Below are 14,047 nucleotides of genomic sequence, written 5' to 3' on the forward strand. Positions count from 1 at the left end.
CAAATGGCATGTTGGATTTTGAACCACCATCCATCTTGGATTGGTTGCATTCAAGCAAACGCTCTACCACTGTGCTATCTCTCTGACCCCTCATTCAGTGTATTGGAAAGGTATTGATCTTGGCAAGCATGATGGATGGGAGTTTTTAACAATCCATGCACATATAGAAATTTATTGAGTCTTTGCTCTTCATTATATACAAATTATACCTCAAAGGAAAGTGAAACAGGCAGGTAGATAGAACTGGCCCCTGGCAATGAGTTTAAGTAAACAATAAACCACGATAAGATTTGAAGAAGTTATTCTGTGACTAGCTCTAAGGTAACCAAAAAACCGTTATGGTCACAGTCACTTTGTGAACACAGGATCTGAAGTCGGAGAAGACTATAACTTGTGCCAGCACTGGCCCAGCGAAGGCTGGAACCTCTCCTCTGGTCAGAAGCTCCAGAAGGAACAAAGAGTTGTAACAGGACATGAAAATGAACACCACAAACTCCAACTTCTTCCCCTTGACACCACCATACTAATGGTCTCTTATCTCCATAAAAAAAAAAAAAAAAAGCCCATGAGGGTCAGCTTAAGAGAAAGGCAGTTCAGGTGCCTCCCAATTCTGGGAGTCACCTGCATCTCTATGAAATGTACATTTTGAACTCTCCCCCCACCCTGGAGAAGGCACATTCTTTCTTTTTTCTTCCTCATTATTATTATTATTATTATTATTATTATTTTGGTTTTTGGGCCACACCCGGCGATGCTCAGGGGTTACTCCTGGCTGTCTGCTCAGAAACAGCTCCTGGCAGGCACGGGGGACCATATGGGACACCGGGATTCGAACCAACCACCTTTGGTCCTGGATTGGCTGCTTGCAAGGCAAACGCCGCTGTGCTATCTCTCCGGGCCCATTTTTTCTAAATAAAACTTTTTTGAGGGCTTGGGCCACATCCTGCAGTGCTCAGGGGTTATTCCTGGCTTTGTGCTCAGAAATCATTCCTGGCAGGCTGGAGGGACCATATGGAAAGCTGAGGATCAAACTTGGTTGGTTGTAGGTCGGCCACATGGAAGGGAAATGCCCTACCGCTGTGCTGTTGCTCCGGCCCTAAAAAAAATGTTAAAACTTCACTATGAATGTTCTCTGAAATTCTTTTTGTTTGTTTGTTTGTTAGTTTTGTTTTGGGGTCATACCTAGCCATGCTCAGAAGTTAATCCTGGCCCTGCACTCAAGAATTCCTCCTGGTTGGGGCTGGAGAGATAGCATAGTGGTAGGCATTTGCCTTGCAAGCAGCCGATCCAGGACAGACAGTGGTTGGAATCCCGGCATCCCATATCCCCAGAGGCGATTTCTGAGCATAGAGCCAGGAGCGTCGCCGGGTGTGACCCCACAACAAAACAAACAAACAAACAAACAAAAATTCCTCCTGGTAGTGCTCAAGAATTGGAGTGCTGAGGATTGAACCTAGTTTGACTGCATGCAAGGCAAATGCCATACCAGTCCTTTGAAATTCATTTTTGTTTTTTGTTTTGTTTTGGGGCCACACCCAGCAGCACTCAGGGTTTACTCCTGGCTCTACACTCAGAAGTTGTTTCTGGCACACTCAGGGACTATGGAATATGGAATGCTGGGGATCAAACCTGGGTCGGCTGCATGCAAGGCAAATGCCTTACCAACTGTGCTATTGCTCTGGCCACTGAAATTCTTTTTTGTGAAGGAAAAGCAGGAGACCTGAAATGCCTGGGTGAAATTTAGGACTGATGTTTCTTTCCTTGGGCAATTCCTCACTCTAACACATATATATCTCCTTTGGTTTTTGGTTTTTGGTTTTTTGGGTCACACCCGACAGCGCTCAGGGGTTACTCCTGGCTCTATGCTCAGAAATCGCTCCTGGCAGGCTCAGGGGACCATATGGGATGCCAGGATTTGAACCACTGACCTTCTGCATGCAAGGCAAACACCTTACCTCCATGCTATCTCTCTGGCCCCATAACACATTCTTGAGAAATTGGGGACAGGGATCATTTCCCACACCAGGTAGAACAAGTGGAACCGGGCCAGAGTCATACAGGTGCATTTAAGAATTGCTTTGGGGGCCGGGAAGGTGGCGCTAGAGGTAAGGTGTCTGCCTTACAAGCGCTAGCGTAGGATGGACCTTGGTTCGATCCCCCGGCGTCCCATATGGTCTCCCCAAGCCAGGGGCGATTTCTGAGCTCATAGCCAGGAGTAACCCCTGAGTGTCAAACGGGTGTGGCCCAAAAACCAAAAAAAAAAAAAAAAAAGAATTGCTTTGGGGGGTTGATGAGATACAAGGTTTCACCATGCAGAGAGAAGACTTCTCAGTTTTAGATTTTCCAGACATGGCCCTGGGGGCTGAGACAGGAAGAAAAAGCAGTACATTCCTTTCTCCAGGCTGCTGCCTTTCTCTGTTCCTCATATCACAAAAACCATTCACAACATAATAAACAAAAAGGTAATCCATTTGAGCTGAAGGAGGTGAAGGGCAAAGTGCAAAGAAGATGACCTTTTCTTGGTGAGTGACCCAAAGCCCTTGTATCTTCATAAATGTTCCGCCTTGCTTCCTGACTCCCACCATTCCTCTTTCCTGTCTGAAGCCCAATGGCGCCCAACCTCACAATATCTCTGGGAACCTTGCAGTTGGAGAGTCTGTCAGGGATCCCATTTCAGCATCCTCCTGCCCTTCCACTCCTGGCATCTCTTTCCTGGTGGTGTCTCTTCTTGCTCTGAGCTCGCCCCCACCAATCCCCTTTCCGGCGCTGTGTGCCAGCCTGCCCTGCATCCCACATCCCCAGCTGTTGACATTCCGTTACCATTACCCACAGGATAAATAAAGGGCCCCTGTTATTCAACAATAGGGGGACAGATAAGACAATGGGAAATTGTGCTTCCTATGGGTGGGGGGAAGGATGACAGGGCAGACAGACAGGGGGGTTGGACAGACGATATCAGATTTCTAGAGGTATTTGGAGGTCTTAGAAGTGTCCACCTTGAGAATCTCTTTCCACAGGCAATGAAAAGCCGGGCTTGGACCCTGGACGGCAGAGGTGAGGATTCTATTGGGGAAGAGGGAGAGACCCTTATAGAAATATGGGAGCAGCAAGCGCTTAAGGCTATAGATCTGTTTGTTTGTTTGTTTGTTTGTGGAGAGACCAGGCAGTGTTCAGGCCTTTCTTCTGACTGTGCTCTCTGGAATTTACTCCTGGTGGGACTCAGGAGATTATATGTAGTGATGAGGATGAAGTCTGGCCCACTGTGTGCAAAACAGCACCTTTCCACTGGCCCAGACTGTAGATCTTTGAGCCTCATTTGTAATCCAACCACATGGCCATTGGCCCAATGCCTTTATCCCCACCCATCAATCCATCCTTCCTCTGGTGAAAGAGCATCTAGAAGGAACAAATGAGGCATATTACTCCCTGCACTTCAGTCTCTGCACTGTGCCTCTTTGTGGGTCCCAACCCCACCTTCCAAGCCTGCTTCTTCCCCTGGGTCCAAGGCATTGCATGTTAGAAAACATGGCACCTGGTCCAAGACTGCACTCAGGTTGCTTGAATTGGCTTAGAGGGAGGCCTCTTAGCATCCTGGTTTCCATTGTGAGCTCTGAACGAAAAGGACAATTTTGCTGATCCTTTGCCTCAGTCCCAGCACCAATTCCTCCAGTTTGGATCCCCCTGGGACCCTAGACCACGCCGTCATCTGGATTATCAGCAGGATCAAGAGCTTTGAATCTCTGCTCCTCTCATCTCTGTGAGAACTTCTCCTAAGAGGTAGGTGCTGGGTTGCTGGCCACCCACTCTCTCTATATGGGGCAGGAAGGAGCTATGTATACATCAGCTTTGAAGCACTGAAATGTGGGTCTGGAATTCAGAACTTGAGTCTCACAGGGAGAGGCAGGCTCACACCTCAGCAGTGGAACCTCACTTCAGCTCGAACTGAGGTTTATTTCAGCAAGTAGACAATGCCTTCTCATGGCCCCTACATTTCAGGAAAACTGAAAATCTCCAGGGCGATTATTCCTGGGAGCTGAGAGCCTGTTGCCAAGCTTTTCATTTGGAGGCTGGGGTACAACTAGTGGTACTCAGGGCTAACTCCAGGCTCTGCACTCAGGGTTCTGGGGTTGAGAGAGAAACTTTTTTTTTTGGTTTTTGGGGTCACATCCAGCAGCGCTCCTGGCTCTAGACTCAGAAATTGTTCCTGGCAGGCTCGGGAGACCATATGGGATGCTGGGATTCGAACCACCATCCTTCTGCATGCAAGGCAAATGCCCTACTTCCATGCTATCTCTCCAGCCCCTGAGGGAGGAACTCTTTAGGGTGCTGAGGATTGAACCCAGGTCAGCCAAATACAAGGCAAACCTACCCTTTTTCTCTAGAAATATCTTAGCTGGTCTCTGCCACTGTATATGTCCCTGCATGCTGCTTACCAGGTCTCCTATATAGAAGGAGTATTTCTCCTGCTCCTGATTCTCTTACTGGGGCCCAAGGGACGGACCTTGGATTCTTTACCTGGGCCCTCTCCATGCTCACCCTCCCTTTCTCCTTCTGCATTTCCTTCATATACAGGAAGATGAAGCTCAACATTTCATTTTGTGACTCTTCCTGATGTTTTCACTTTCTCCCTGTTCTAACTCTGTGGAGGAGTCCTCTATAGGAGCTTGTGGCAGAAACATTCTCTAGCACCTACTGAATGCCCAAACACTCTGCTTCATATCATAGTCAATACATACACATTTAGGGTTGGGGGTCATTTAGGGTTAGGTTTTGCAAAGCAAACGCCCTACCTCCATGCTATCTCTCCGGCTCCTGTACTTCACTTTTTGTTCTGAGATTCAACCCAGGTCTTCTGCATGCAAGTCAGGCACTTTACCACTGATTCACATCCCAGTCTAAACATTTAGTTGTTGAAAAATATGTGTGGGGGCTGGAGTTGTAGCGCAAGCCATAAGGCATCTATCTGCCTTGCGTGCGCTATCCTAGGACAGTGGCTCAATCCCCCAGTGTCCCATTTGGTCCCCAAGCCAGGAGCCATTTCTGAGTGCATAACCAGGAGTAACCTGAGCATCACCAGGTGTGGCCCAAAAAACGAGAGAGACAGAGATAAAGAAAGAAAGAAAGAAAGAAAGAAAGAAAGAAAGAAAGAAAGAAAGAAAGAAAGAAAGAAAGAAAGAAAGAAAGAAAGAAAGAAAGAAAGAACAGAACACACACCAGGTGTGGCCCAAAAAACGAGAGAGACAGAGACAGAGAAGAAAGAAAGAAAGAAAGAAAGAAAGAAAGAAAGAAAGAAAGAAAGAAAGAAAGAAAGAAAGAAGGAAGGAAGGAAGGAAGGAAGGAAGGAAGGAAGGAAGGAAGGAAGGAAGGAAGGAAGGAAGGAAGGAATGAAGGAAAGAAAGAAAGAAAGAAAGTGGGGGCCGGGCGGTGGCGCTGGAGGTAAGGTGCCTGCCTTACCTGCGCTAGCCTAGGAGACGGACCGCGGTTCGATCCCCCGGCGTCCCATATGGTCCCCCAAGCCAGGAGCGACTTCTGAGCGCATAGCAAGGAGTAACCCCTGAGAGTCACCGGGTGTGGCCCAAAAACAAAAAAAAAAAAAAGAAAGAAAGAAAGAAAGAAAGAAAGAAAGAAAGAAAGAAAGAAAGAAAGAAAGAAAGAAAGAACAGAACACACACCAGGTGTGGCCCAAAAAACGAGAGAGACAGAGACAGATGAAAGAAAGAAAGAAAGAAAGAAAGAAAGAAAGAAAGAAAGAAAGAAAGAACAGAAAGAAGGAAGAAAGAGATAGATAAAGGAAGGAAGGGAAGAAAGAAAGAAAAGGAAGGAAGGAAGGAAGGAAGGAAGGAAGGAAGGGAGGGAGGGAGGGTCAGAGATAGCATGGAGGTAAAGCATTTGCCTTTCATGCAGAAGGTCATTGGTTCATCCCATATGATTCCCCAAGCCTGCCAGGAGTGATTTCTGAACGTGGAACCAGAAGTAACCCCTGAGTGCTGCTGGGTGTAACCCTTGAAAAAAAGAAAGGAAGGAAGGAAGGAAGGAAGGAAGGAAGGAAGGAAGGAAGGAAGGAAGGAAGGAAGGAAGGAAGGAAGGAAGAAAAGAAGAAAAAGAAAGAAAGAAAGAAAGAAAGAAAGAAAGAAAGAAAGAAAGAAAGAAAGAAAGAAAGAAAGAAAGAAAGAAAGAAAGAAAGAGAAAGAAAGGGGGCCGGGCGGTGGCGCTAAAGGTAAGGTGCCTGCCTTGCCTGCGCTAGCCTTGGACAGTCCGCGGTTCGATCCGCCGGTGTCCCATATGGTCCCCCAAGCCAGGAGTGACTTCTGAGCGCATAGCCAGGAGTAACCCCTGAGCGTCAACGGGTGTGGCCCAAAAAAACCAAAAAAAAAAAAAGAAAGAGAAAGAAAGAAAGAAAGAAAGAAAGAAAGAAAGAAAGAAAGAAAGAAAGAAAGAAAGAAAGAAAGAAAGAAAGAAAGAAAGAAAGAAAGAAAGAAGAAAGAAAGAGAAAGAAAGAAGAAAGAAAGAAAGAGAGAGAGAGAAAGAAAGAAAGAAGAAAGAAAGAAAGAGAGAGAGAGAAAGAAAGAAAGAAAGAAAGAAAGAAAGAAAGAAAGAAAGAAAGAAAGAAAAAAGAAAAAAGAAAAAGGAAAAAAGAAAATATGTGTATATAATAGAAGAGCATACCAGGCAGTGCTTGGGGAATCATGAGAGCATTAAACATGGAGCTCAAACCCGTGGTTCATGTTCTCCAGCCCTTTGACCTATTTCTCCACCCCATAGACATTGCTCTTCCTACACATTGGGGTGCATTTTAGTCATTTTACACATATATTACTCAATTTGAAACTACTAGGTGAAGTAGCTGTGCTATTATGCACACTGAGGGAGAAAGATAGGTTGAGTAACTTGTTTAAGTCATGCAATTAGGAAGTAGGATGCTGGAGACATAGTACAGGGATTAAGGTTCTTGTCTTGTATGTAGTCAACCTAGGTTCAATCCTTAGCACTGTATAAGGTCCCCCAAGCAATCCCAGGGGTGACCCCCAAAACAAACAAACAAACAAAAAAGAATGTAGGGGCTGGAGCAATAGTACAAAGAGTAGGGTGGCCAACCCAGGTTTGATTTCCAGTATCCCATAAGGTCCTCCTAAGCCTGCCTGGAGTGATTCCTTAGTGCTGAGCCAGGAGTAACCCTTGAACATCGAGCAGGTATGGGCCAAAAACAAAACAAAAAAAAAAACTTTAAAAAGAAAGTGGGGGCCCGGAGAGATAGCACAGCGGTGTTTGCCGTGCAAGCAGCCGATTCAGGACCAAAGGTGGTTAGTTCGAATCCCGGTGTCCCATATGGTCCCCCGTGCCTGCCAGGAGCTATTTCTGAGCAGACAGCCAGGAGTAACCCCTGAGCATCGCTGGGTGTGGCCCAAAAACCAAAAAAAAAAAAAAAGTGGAAGATTCAGGGGGCCAGAGAAGTAGTACATTGGGTAGGGCATTTGCATTGCCCCACAATGACCCAGATTTGATCTCTGGTATTCCATATGGTTCCTCAAGTATAGCCAGGAGTAATTCCTGAGCACAGAGCCAAGAGCAACCTGAGCACCACTGAGTGTGGCAAACACACACACACACACACACACACACACACACACACACACAAATAGTGAAGTATAAGAGTCAGATTATCTGAATAAGGGGCCAGAGCAGTGGTGCAAGTGGTAAGCCTTGCACGGGCTAGCCTAGGACGGACCGAAGTCCTGAGTCCCATGTGGTCCCCCAAGCCAGGAGTTATTTCTGAGAACATAGCCAGGAGTAACCCCTGAGTGTCACTGGGTATGACTCAAAAACAACAAACAAAAGATTATCTGAATAAATAAAATTAGGTTAAGGAATTCTCAATTCCATTCTCCCCACCTATGTAGTGACTGAGATTAAGCCTGGGACTTCATACATCTAAGGCATGTATTTTTTGTTCCTTATGGATTGTACTCAGCAGTGTTTGAGGATTATAAGGATTACACCTAACTCTGTGCTCAAGGATCACTCTGGCAGTGCTCAGGAACTGTTGTTGCTGGGGACCAATCCCAGGGACTAGATTGGCAATATGCAAGACAAGTGTCCTGCTTACTCTATACTATCTCTTCATCTCTCCAGCTACAGTATGTTTGTTTGGTTTTGGGGTCACACCCAGCAGCAGCACTAAGGGGTTACTCCTGGCTCTGCACTCAGAAATCACTCCTGGCAGGCATGGGGACCCTATGGGATGTCAGGAATTGACCCACCATCCATTCTGGATAGGCTGCTTGCAAGGCAAATGCCTTACCGCTGTGCTATCTCTCCGGCCCCTATAGCATGCATTTTTGTTGGGTTTGGGTGATGTACCTCAGACCCCAACATGTATTTTTACTTGTTAATTTGGTTTCATTTTGGTTTGGGGGCCTTACCTCAGTGTAAGTTCAGACCACTGCTGGGGTGATAAAAAAAGAAAAACAACAACCCACAAAACCCACAAAAAGTCAAAGTGATAATTTTTTAAAACATAATAGAGGAAAGGGCTTTAAATAGAAGAGAGGGCTTTGCAGGTGAAGCCTGGGTTCAGTCCCCAGCAGTGCATTATCCTTCACACTCATACATTGACTGTTAAGACCCTTCTCCATAAGAATGAGGGAATTTGGGCCCGGAGAGATAGCACAGCGGCATTTGCCTTGCAAGCAGCCGATCCAGGACCTAAGATGGTTGGTTCGAATCCCGGTGTCCCATATGGTCCCCCATGCCTGCCAGGAGCTATTTCTGAGAAGACAGCCAGGAGTTACCCCTAAGCAACGCCGGGTGTGGCCCAAAAACCAAAAACCAAAAAAAAAAAAAAAAAAAAAAAAAAAAAGAATGAGGGAATTTAACTGAAGTGGAAAGTTATGTTTGAATTTTGTTTTTTTTTTTTTAATTTTGTTCTTGGACCACACTTGGCTGTGCCCAGAACTTGCTACTGAATCACTCATGGCAAGGCTCAAAGAACCATATGTACCATACCACGGAGGGTGAAAAACGGCCATTCTATCTCTCTGACCCTGAAATAATTTTTTATTACTATACTCCATACCTCTTAATTACTGGAAACCTCACTAGTAAGTCTATATGGGCATATGCATTACTTTCAAATTCACACTTAAGTTAGATGCTTATAAAATTACTCCTGAGAGGAAAAAAATACTAGATCTAATGCTAGAGCTACAGCTGTGTGGCCCACTGCCTGCATGTCCATGTGGCCAGGGGTGGGAAGAGGAAAGTTTTCCCAGAGGAGGTACAGCCCCTGGCAGAAGCTGAAGGTGGATGAGAAAGTGGAGCCCAGGATGTCCTGTGTGCCCAGGGAGAGGAGGGGAGGGGATAGAGCAGCTGGCCCAAGACAGCCTTGAAGGGGCTAGAACAGTGGTGCAAGCAGTAAGGCATCTGCCTTAGATGTCCCCGGCGTCCCATATGGTCCCCAAAGCTAGGAGGGATTTATGAGCACATAGCCAGGAGTAAATCCTGAGCATTACCGGGTGTGGCTCAAAAACCAAAAAAACAAACAACAACAACAACAACAACAAAAACAGCCTTGGAAGTCATGGCTGAAAGGCTGGTCATCCTCCTACGAATGAGCTCTGAGCCAGTCAGACAGACAAAAGCAGTAAGAAGCTGGCTTTGCACTTTGTGGTGGAGAGTAGGTGTCAGGATTATAGCAGGCACAAGATTTGAGAAGGCACTCCCAGGTAAAGAGACAGCAGAACTAGCACTACAAGACCTGCCCACGGAGGGGGTGAGAGCATGGAAGACACCTTGTCTGTGCCCCTCCACCATGATCATGCTTTGACCATTGGCTCCTTTCCCTAATAGCGGGAAGTCATGGTTGAGGAGTCGGGGTAACTCTGTCCCCCAATCCCAAACACACAACCTACTAAAGAATTGCTGCCCTACTAAAGATTGGCCTGGAACCCGAGAGATAGCATGAAGGTAGGGCGTTTGCCTTGCATGCAGAAGGACGGTGGTTCAAATCCCGGCATCCCATATGGTCCCCCGAGCCTACCAGGAGTTATTTCTGAGCATAGAGTCAAGAGTGACCCCTGGGCGCTGCCGGGTGTGACCCCCCAAAACAAAAACAAAAACAAAAACAAAAAAAAAAATTGGTCCTGGGCCTGAGAAATAGCATGGAGGTAGGGTGTTTGCCTTGCATGTGGCCAACCCGGGAGGGAACTGGCTTGATTCCTGGCATCCCATATGGGCCCCAGCCTGCTGGGGCAATTTCTGAGTGTAGAACCAAGAGTAACCCCTGTGTGCCACTGGGTGTGGCCCCAAAAAACAATCAATCAATAAATAAGGTTTAAAAATTTAAAACAAAACAAACAGGGGCTGGAGTGGTAGCACAAGTGGTAGGGCATTTTGCCTTGCACGTGCTGACCTAGGACGGACCTGGGTTTGATCCCCCTGGCCTCCCATATGGTCCCCTAAGCCAGGAGTAGATTTCTGAACACATAGCCAGGGATAACCCCTGAGCATCACAGGGGGTGGCCTCTCCAAAACAAACAAACAAACAAACAAACAAAATAAAGAGCTGGCCCTGTGCTTTGCAGAAAAAGCCAGACCTGCCTCCCCACCATGCCAGGTGGGTTGGGTGTTCCGACGCTCTGCTTCCTCCTTGTCCCTTGGGCCGCCACCGTCTTCCACAAAACTCTAGGAGAACAAGGTGAGACTTGAGCCCCCCCACCCAGGACCTGGGGAAAGAGGGGGCAGGAGGGCTAAAAGGGCCACAGCCAGCATGAGGATGGGGGGGAGACCATGCTATCATCTGCATGGGCACCTGGCACGCGGTGGGATCTGGGGGGTTCTGCCACTGTGGCCCCCTCTGCTCAGCACCCCACGCGGGGCCCCACTACCTCCTGCCCCCCATCCACGAGGTGGTGCACGCCCGTCGTGGGGCCACCGTCACGCTGCCCTGCATCCTGGGCGAGTCGCCTCCCAGCTACAAGGTCCGCTGGAGCAAGGTGGAACCTGGGGAGCTGCGGGAGACCCTCATCCTGATCACCAACGGGCTCCACGCACGCGACTATGGAGCCTTGGGGGGCCGTGCCCGGCTACGGAGGGGCCACCGACTCGACGCGTCCCTCGTGATCGTGGAGGTGAGCCTGGAGGATGAAGGCCGCTACCGCTGCCAGCTGGTCAACGGCCTGGAGGACGAGAGCGTGGCACTCAGCCTGCGCCTGGAGGGTGAGCCCCGTGCCCATCACAAATCCCTTGCCCTTGCTCGAATCCCCAGTCCCCTGGCCCATGCCATGCACCTGCAGCCGGTCCTCCCCAGGCTGTCCACGCCTCCCCAGGTGTGGTCTTCCCATACCAGCCCAGCCGGGGCCGGTACCAGTTCAACTACTACGAGGCCAAGCAGGCCTGTGAGCAGCAGGATGGACGCCTGGCCACCCATGCTCAGCTGTACCAGGGTGAGTGATGGACATCGCCCAGGCCCTGCAGGCTGACCCACTGGACAGGCCCTTGCAGCCCTGCACGGCTCGGCCTCTGACCCGTGTGACTTGTCCCCACAGCCTGGACCGAGGGGCTGGACTGGTGTAACGCGGGCTGGCTCCTCGAAGGCTCTGTTCGCTACCCGGTGCTCACGGCCCGTGCTCCCTGCGGTGGCCAGGGGAGGCCCGGGATCCGCAGTTACGGGCCCCGAGACCGCAAGCGTGACCGCTATGACGCTTTCTGCTTCACGTCGGCCCTAGCAGGTGAGGATGAGGATGAGGATGAGGATGCTGAGCTCTTGTGAGCTTCCCCTGAGGTCCCTCGTGGGTCCCTGGGACCTCAGGGGCAGCCAGGAAGGAGACTGGCCTCAAGAGTGCAGGGGATGGGACAGGCGTGGTGTTCTAGGGGGACTCATGGTCTCTGGGGCTTTGACGTGCTGGAATGCATGTTTTGTTTTGTTTGGTTTGGATTTTTGGGCCACACCCAGTGATGCTCAGGGGTGACTCCTGGCTCTGTGCTCAGAAATCATCCCTGGCTCGGGGGGAACATGGGATGCTGGGAATCGAACCAGCATCCGTCCTGGGTCAGTCACGTGCAGGACAAACGCCCTACCAATGTGCTACCACTCTGGCCCCTGTATGTTTTGTTTTGGGGTTGGCAGTTCTTAGATCTGCTCCTGGTTTCGGGATGGGATGCTGGGGATCGAACCTGAGTCGGCCACATGCATGCCAAACACCCTCCCCTATTGTGCTATCACTCCAGCCCCTGGAGTGCATGCATATTTTTGCATGCTAAAACCCTAAGTCCCATTCATGCACAGTGGGAACACTGAGCCAGGAGTATCACACCCCCAGCATCAGTGGGTGTGGTCACTACATCCCTTCTATCCTAAATAATTCGATCCCCAAGCACCTCCAGGAGTGATCCCTGAGCAAAGCTAGATGTGACCCCCCCCCCAAATAAAAAAGAAAGAAATCTGGGTCCGGAGCGGTGGTGCAAGCAGTATGGCATCTGCCTTGCAAGCAGTAACCTAGAACGGACTGTGGTTCAATCCCCCAGCGTCCCATATGGTTCTCCAAGACAGTAGCAATTTCTAAGCCAGGAGGAACCCCTGAGCATCACCGAGTGTGGCCCAAAAAACAAAAAAAGAAATCTAGGTCATCACTTCCATGTCTGCTCTGCTCAGACAGACATTGCTCAGACGGGCTCCATCTAGCTTCCGGCCCCCTCCGGCCCCTGGACCCCTACCTGGTCCCCCCAAACCTCTCCTGCTAAACTAAGAGCCACCTCGGGCCTTCTGATCCGCGGGATTTGAATCAGTGACCTGCTCGATCCCCAGGCCAGGTGTTCTTCGTGCCCGGGAAGTTGACACTGTCTGAAGCCCATGCAGAATGTGGCCGGCTCGGGGCCACGGTGGCCAAAGTCGGGCACCTCTACGCGGCCTGGAAGTTCTCAGGGCTGGACCAGTGCGACGGTGGCTGGCTGGCCGATGGCAGCGTGCGGTTCCCTATCACCACACCCAGACCTCGCTGTGGGGGTCTCCCGGACCCCGGAGTGCGCAGCTTTGGTTTCCCCAAACCCCAGCAGGCTGCCTTCGGGACTTACTGTTACTCTGAGTAAGGGGCTCCCCATAGCCTCCAGCTCCTTGAGCATCTGGGCGAGGCTCTCCTGCAGCTGGACGTGTTGCAGGGCCCCCAAAGAGCCGCCTATCCCGGCTGGCCGGGCAGTGGGGAGGAGAAGCAGTTATGCTGCAGGTCACCAGATGTGAATGTGATCCTAGGACACCTCCAGAACCTGATAGGTCGTGTGCCCACAATGGATCAGCCAACCACTGCTTCCAGGTGGATGAAGCTCTTAGGGGGCATTAAGTGGCCTCCATCCGTGTACAGCAATAAAAAAAAAAAACTTGAGAAAACATGTTGAGCAAAATTAAGCTGTGTGTGTGAGTGTTGGGGTGAACTTTTAATGTGATTTTAAAGTTTCCCTGGACATGGAGTCCAGGAGACAGGTAAGAGGAGGGGCTGCTGCCTCTGAGCTCTGAGTCTGCAGAATCCTCCAAGAATTGGTTGGTGTCTGCCAGGCCCCCCGGACAAAATACGGGGAATCCAGGCCCGGAGAGATAGCACAGCGGCGTTTGCCTTGCAAGCAGCCGATCCAGGACCAAAGGTGGTTAGTTCGAATCCCGGTGTCCCATATGGTCCCCCGTGCCTGCCAGGAGCTATTATCTGAGCAGCCAGCCAGGAGTAACCCCTGAGCATCGCCGAGTGTGGCCCAAAAACCAAAACCAAAACAAAAACGGGGAATCTAAGCCAAAAGACACCACTAGAGGGCACCAATTACTCGCCTACTTGGAAAGGGCCAGACGAGATGAAATGCCCAGGCCTATCCTCTGGGCCTCATTAAAGAACAGACAGAAGTTGCACCTAAATTTACTTTATTTTATTTGATTTTGGTTTTGGGGTCACACCCAAAGGCTCTCAGGGGTTACTCCTGGCTCTGAGCTCAGAAGTCACTCCTGGCAGGTTCAAGGGACCATGTGGAATGCCAGGATTCAAGCCAGAGTCCATCCTGTTTTGGCCGTGTG

The 14,047-nt window shown here is 49.6% G+C and overlaps 1 protein-coding gene across 3 annotated transcripts; it reads left to right on the forward strand.

Moving 5' to 3' along the window:
• Window positions 1–2,949: 2,949 nt before the first annotated feature.
• HAPLN2 (hyaluronan and proteoglycan link protein 2) lies at window positions 2,950–13,364 on the forward strand. Of its 3 annotated transcripts, none has more exons than XM_049782307.1 (7): window positions 2,950–3,054; window positions 3,650–3,781; window positions 10,587–10,693; window positions 10,861–11,214; window positions 11,325–11,441; window positions 11,544–11,726; window positions 12,803–13,364. In XM_049782307.1, exons 3-7 carry the CDS (start codon window positions 10,606–10,608, stop codon window positions 13,081–13,083), a joined length of 1,023 nt encoding a protein of 340 aa, XP_049638264.1. In that variant the 5' UTR covers window positions 2,950–3,054; window positions 3,650–3,781; window positions 10,587–10,605; the 3' UTR covers window positions 13,084–13,364. The 3 variants fall into 3 exon arrangements, with proteins under 3 accessions (XP_049638264.1, XP_049638263.1, XP_049638265.1); XM_049782308.1 differs by lacking the exon at window positions 2,950–3,054 and adding an exon at window positions 3,402–3,553; XM_049782306.1 differs by lacking the exon at window positions 2,950–3,054 and having other exon boundaries at window positions 3,392–3,781.
• Window positions 13,365–14,047: the final 683 nt, after the last annotated feature.

Source organism: Suncus etruscus, chromosome 10 (genome assembly GCF_024139225.1).
Source record: "Suncus etruscus isolate mSunEtr1 chromosome 10, mSunEtr1.pri.cur, whole genome shotgun sequence".
In the NCBI taxonomy this organism is placed as follows: Eukaryota; Metazoa; Chordata; class Mammalia; order Eulipotyphla; family Soricidae; genus Suncus; species Suncus etruscus.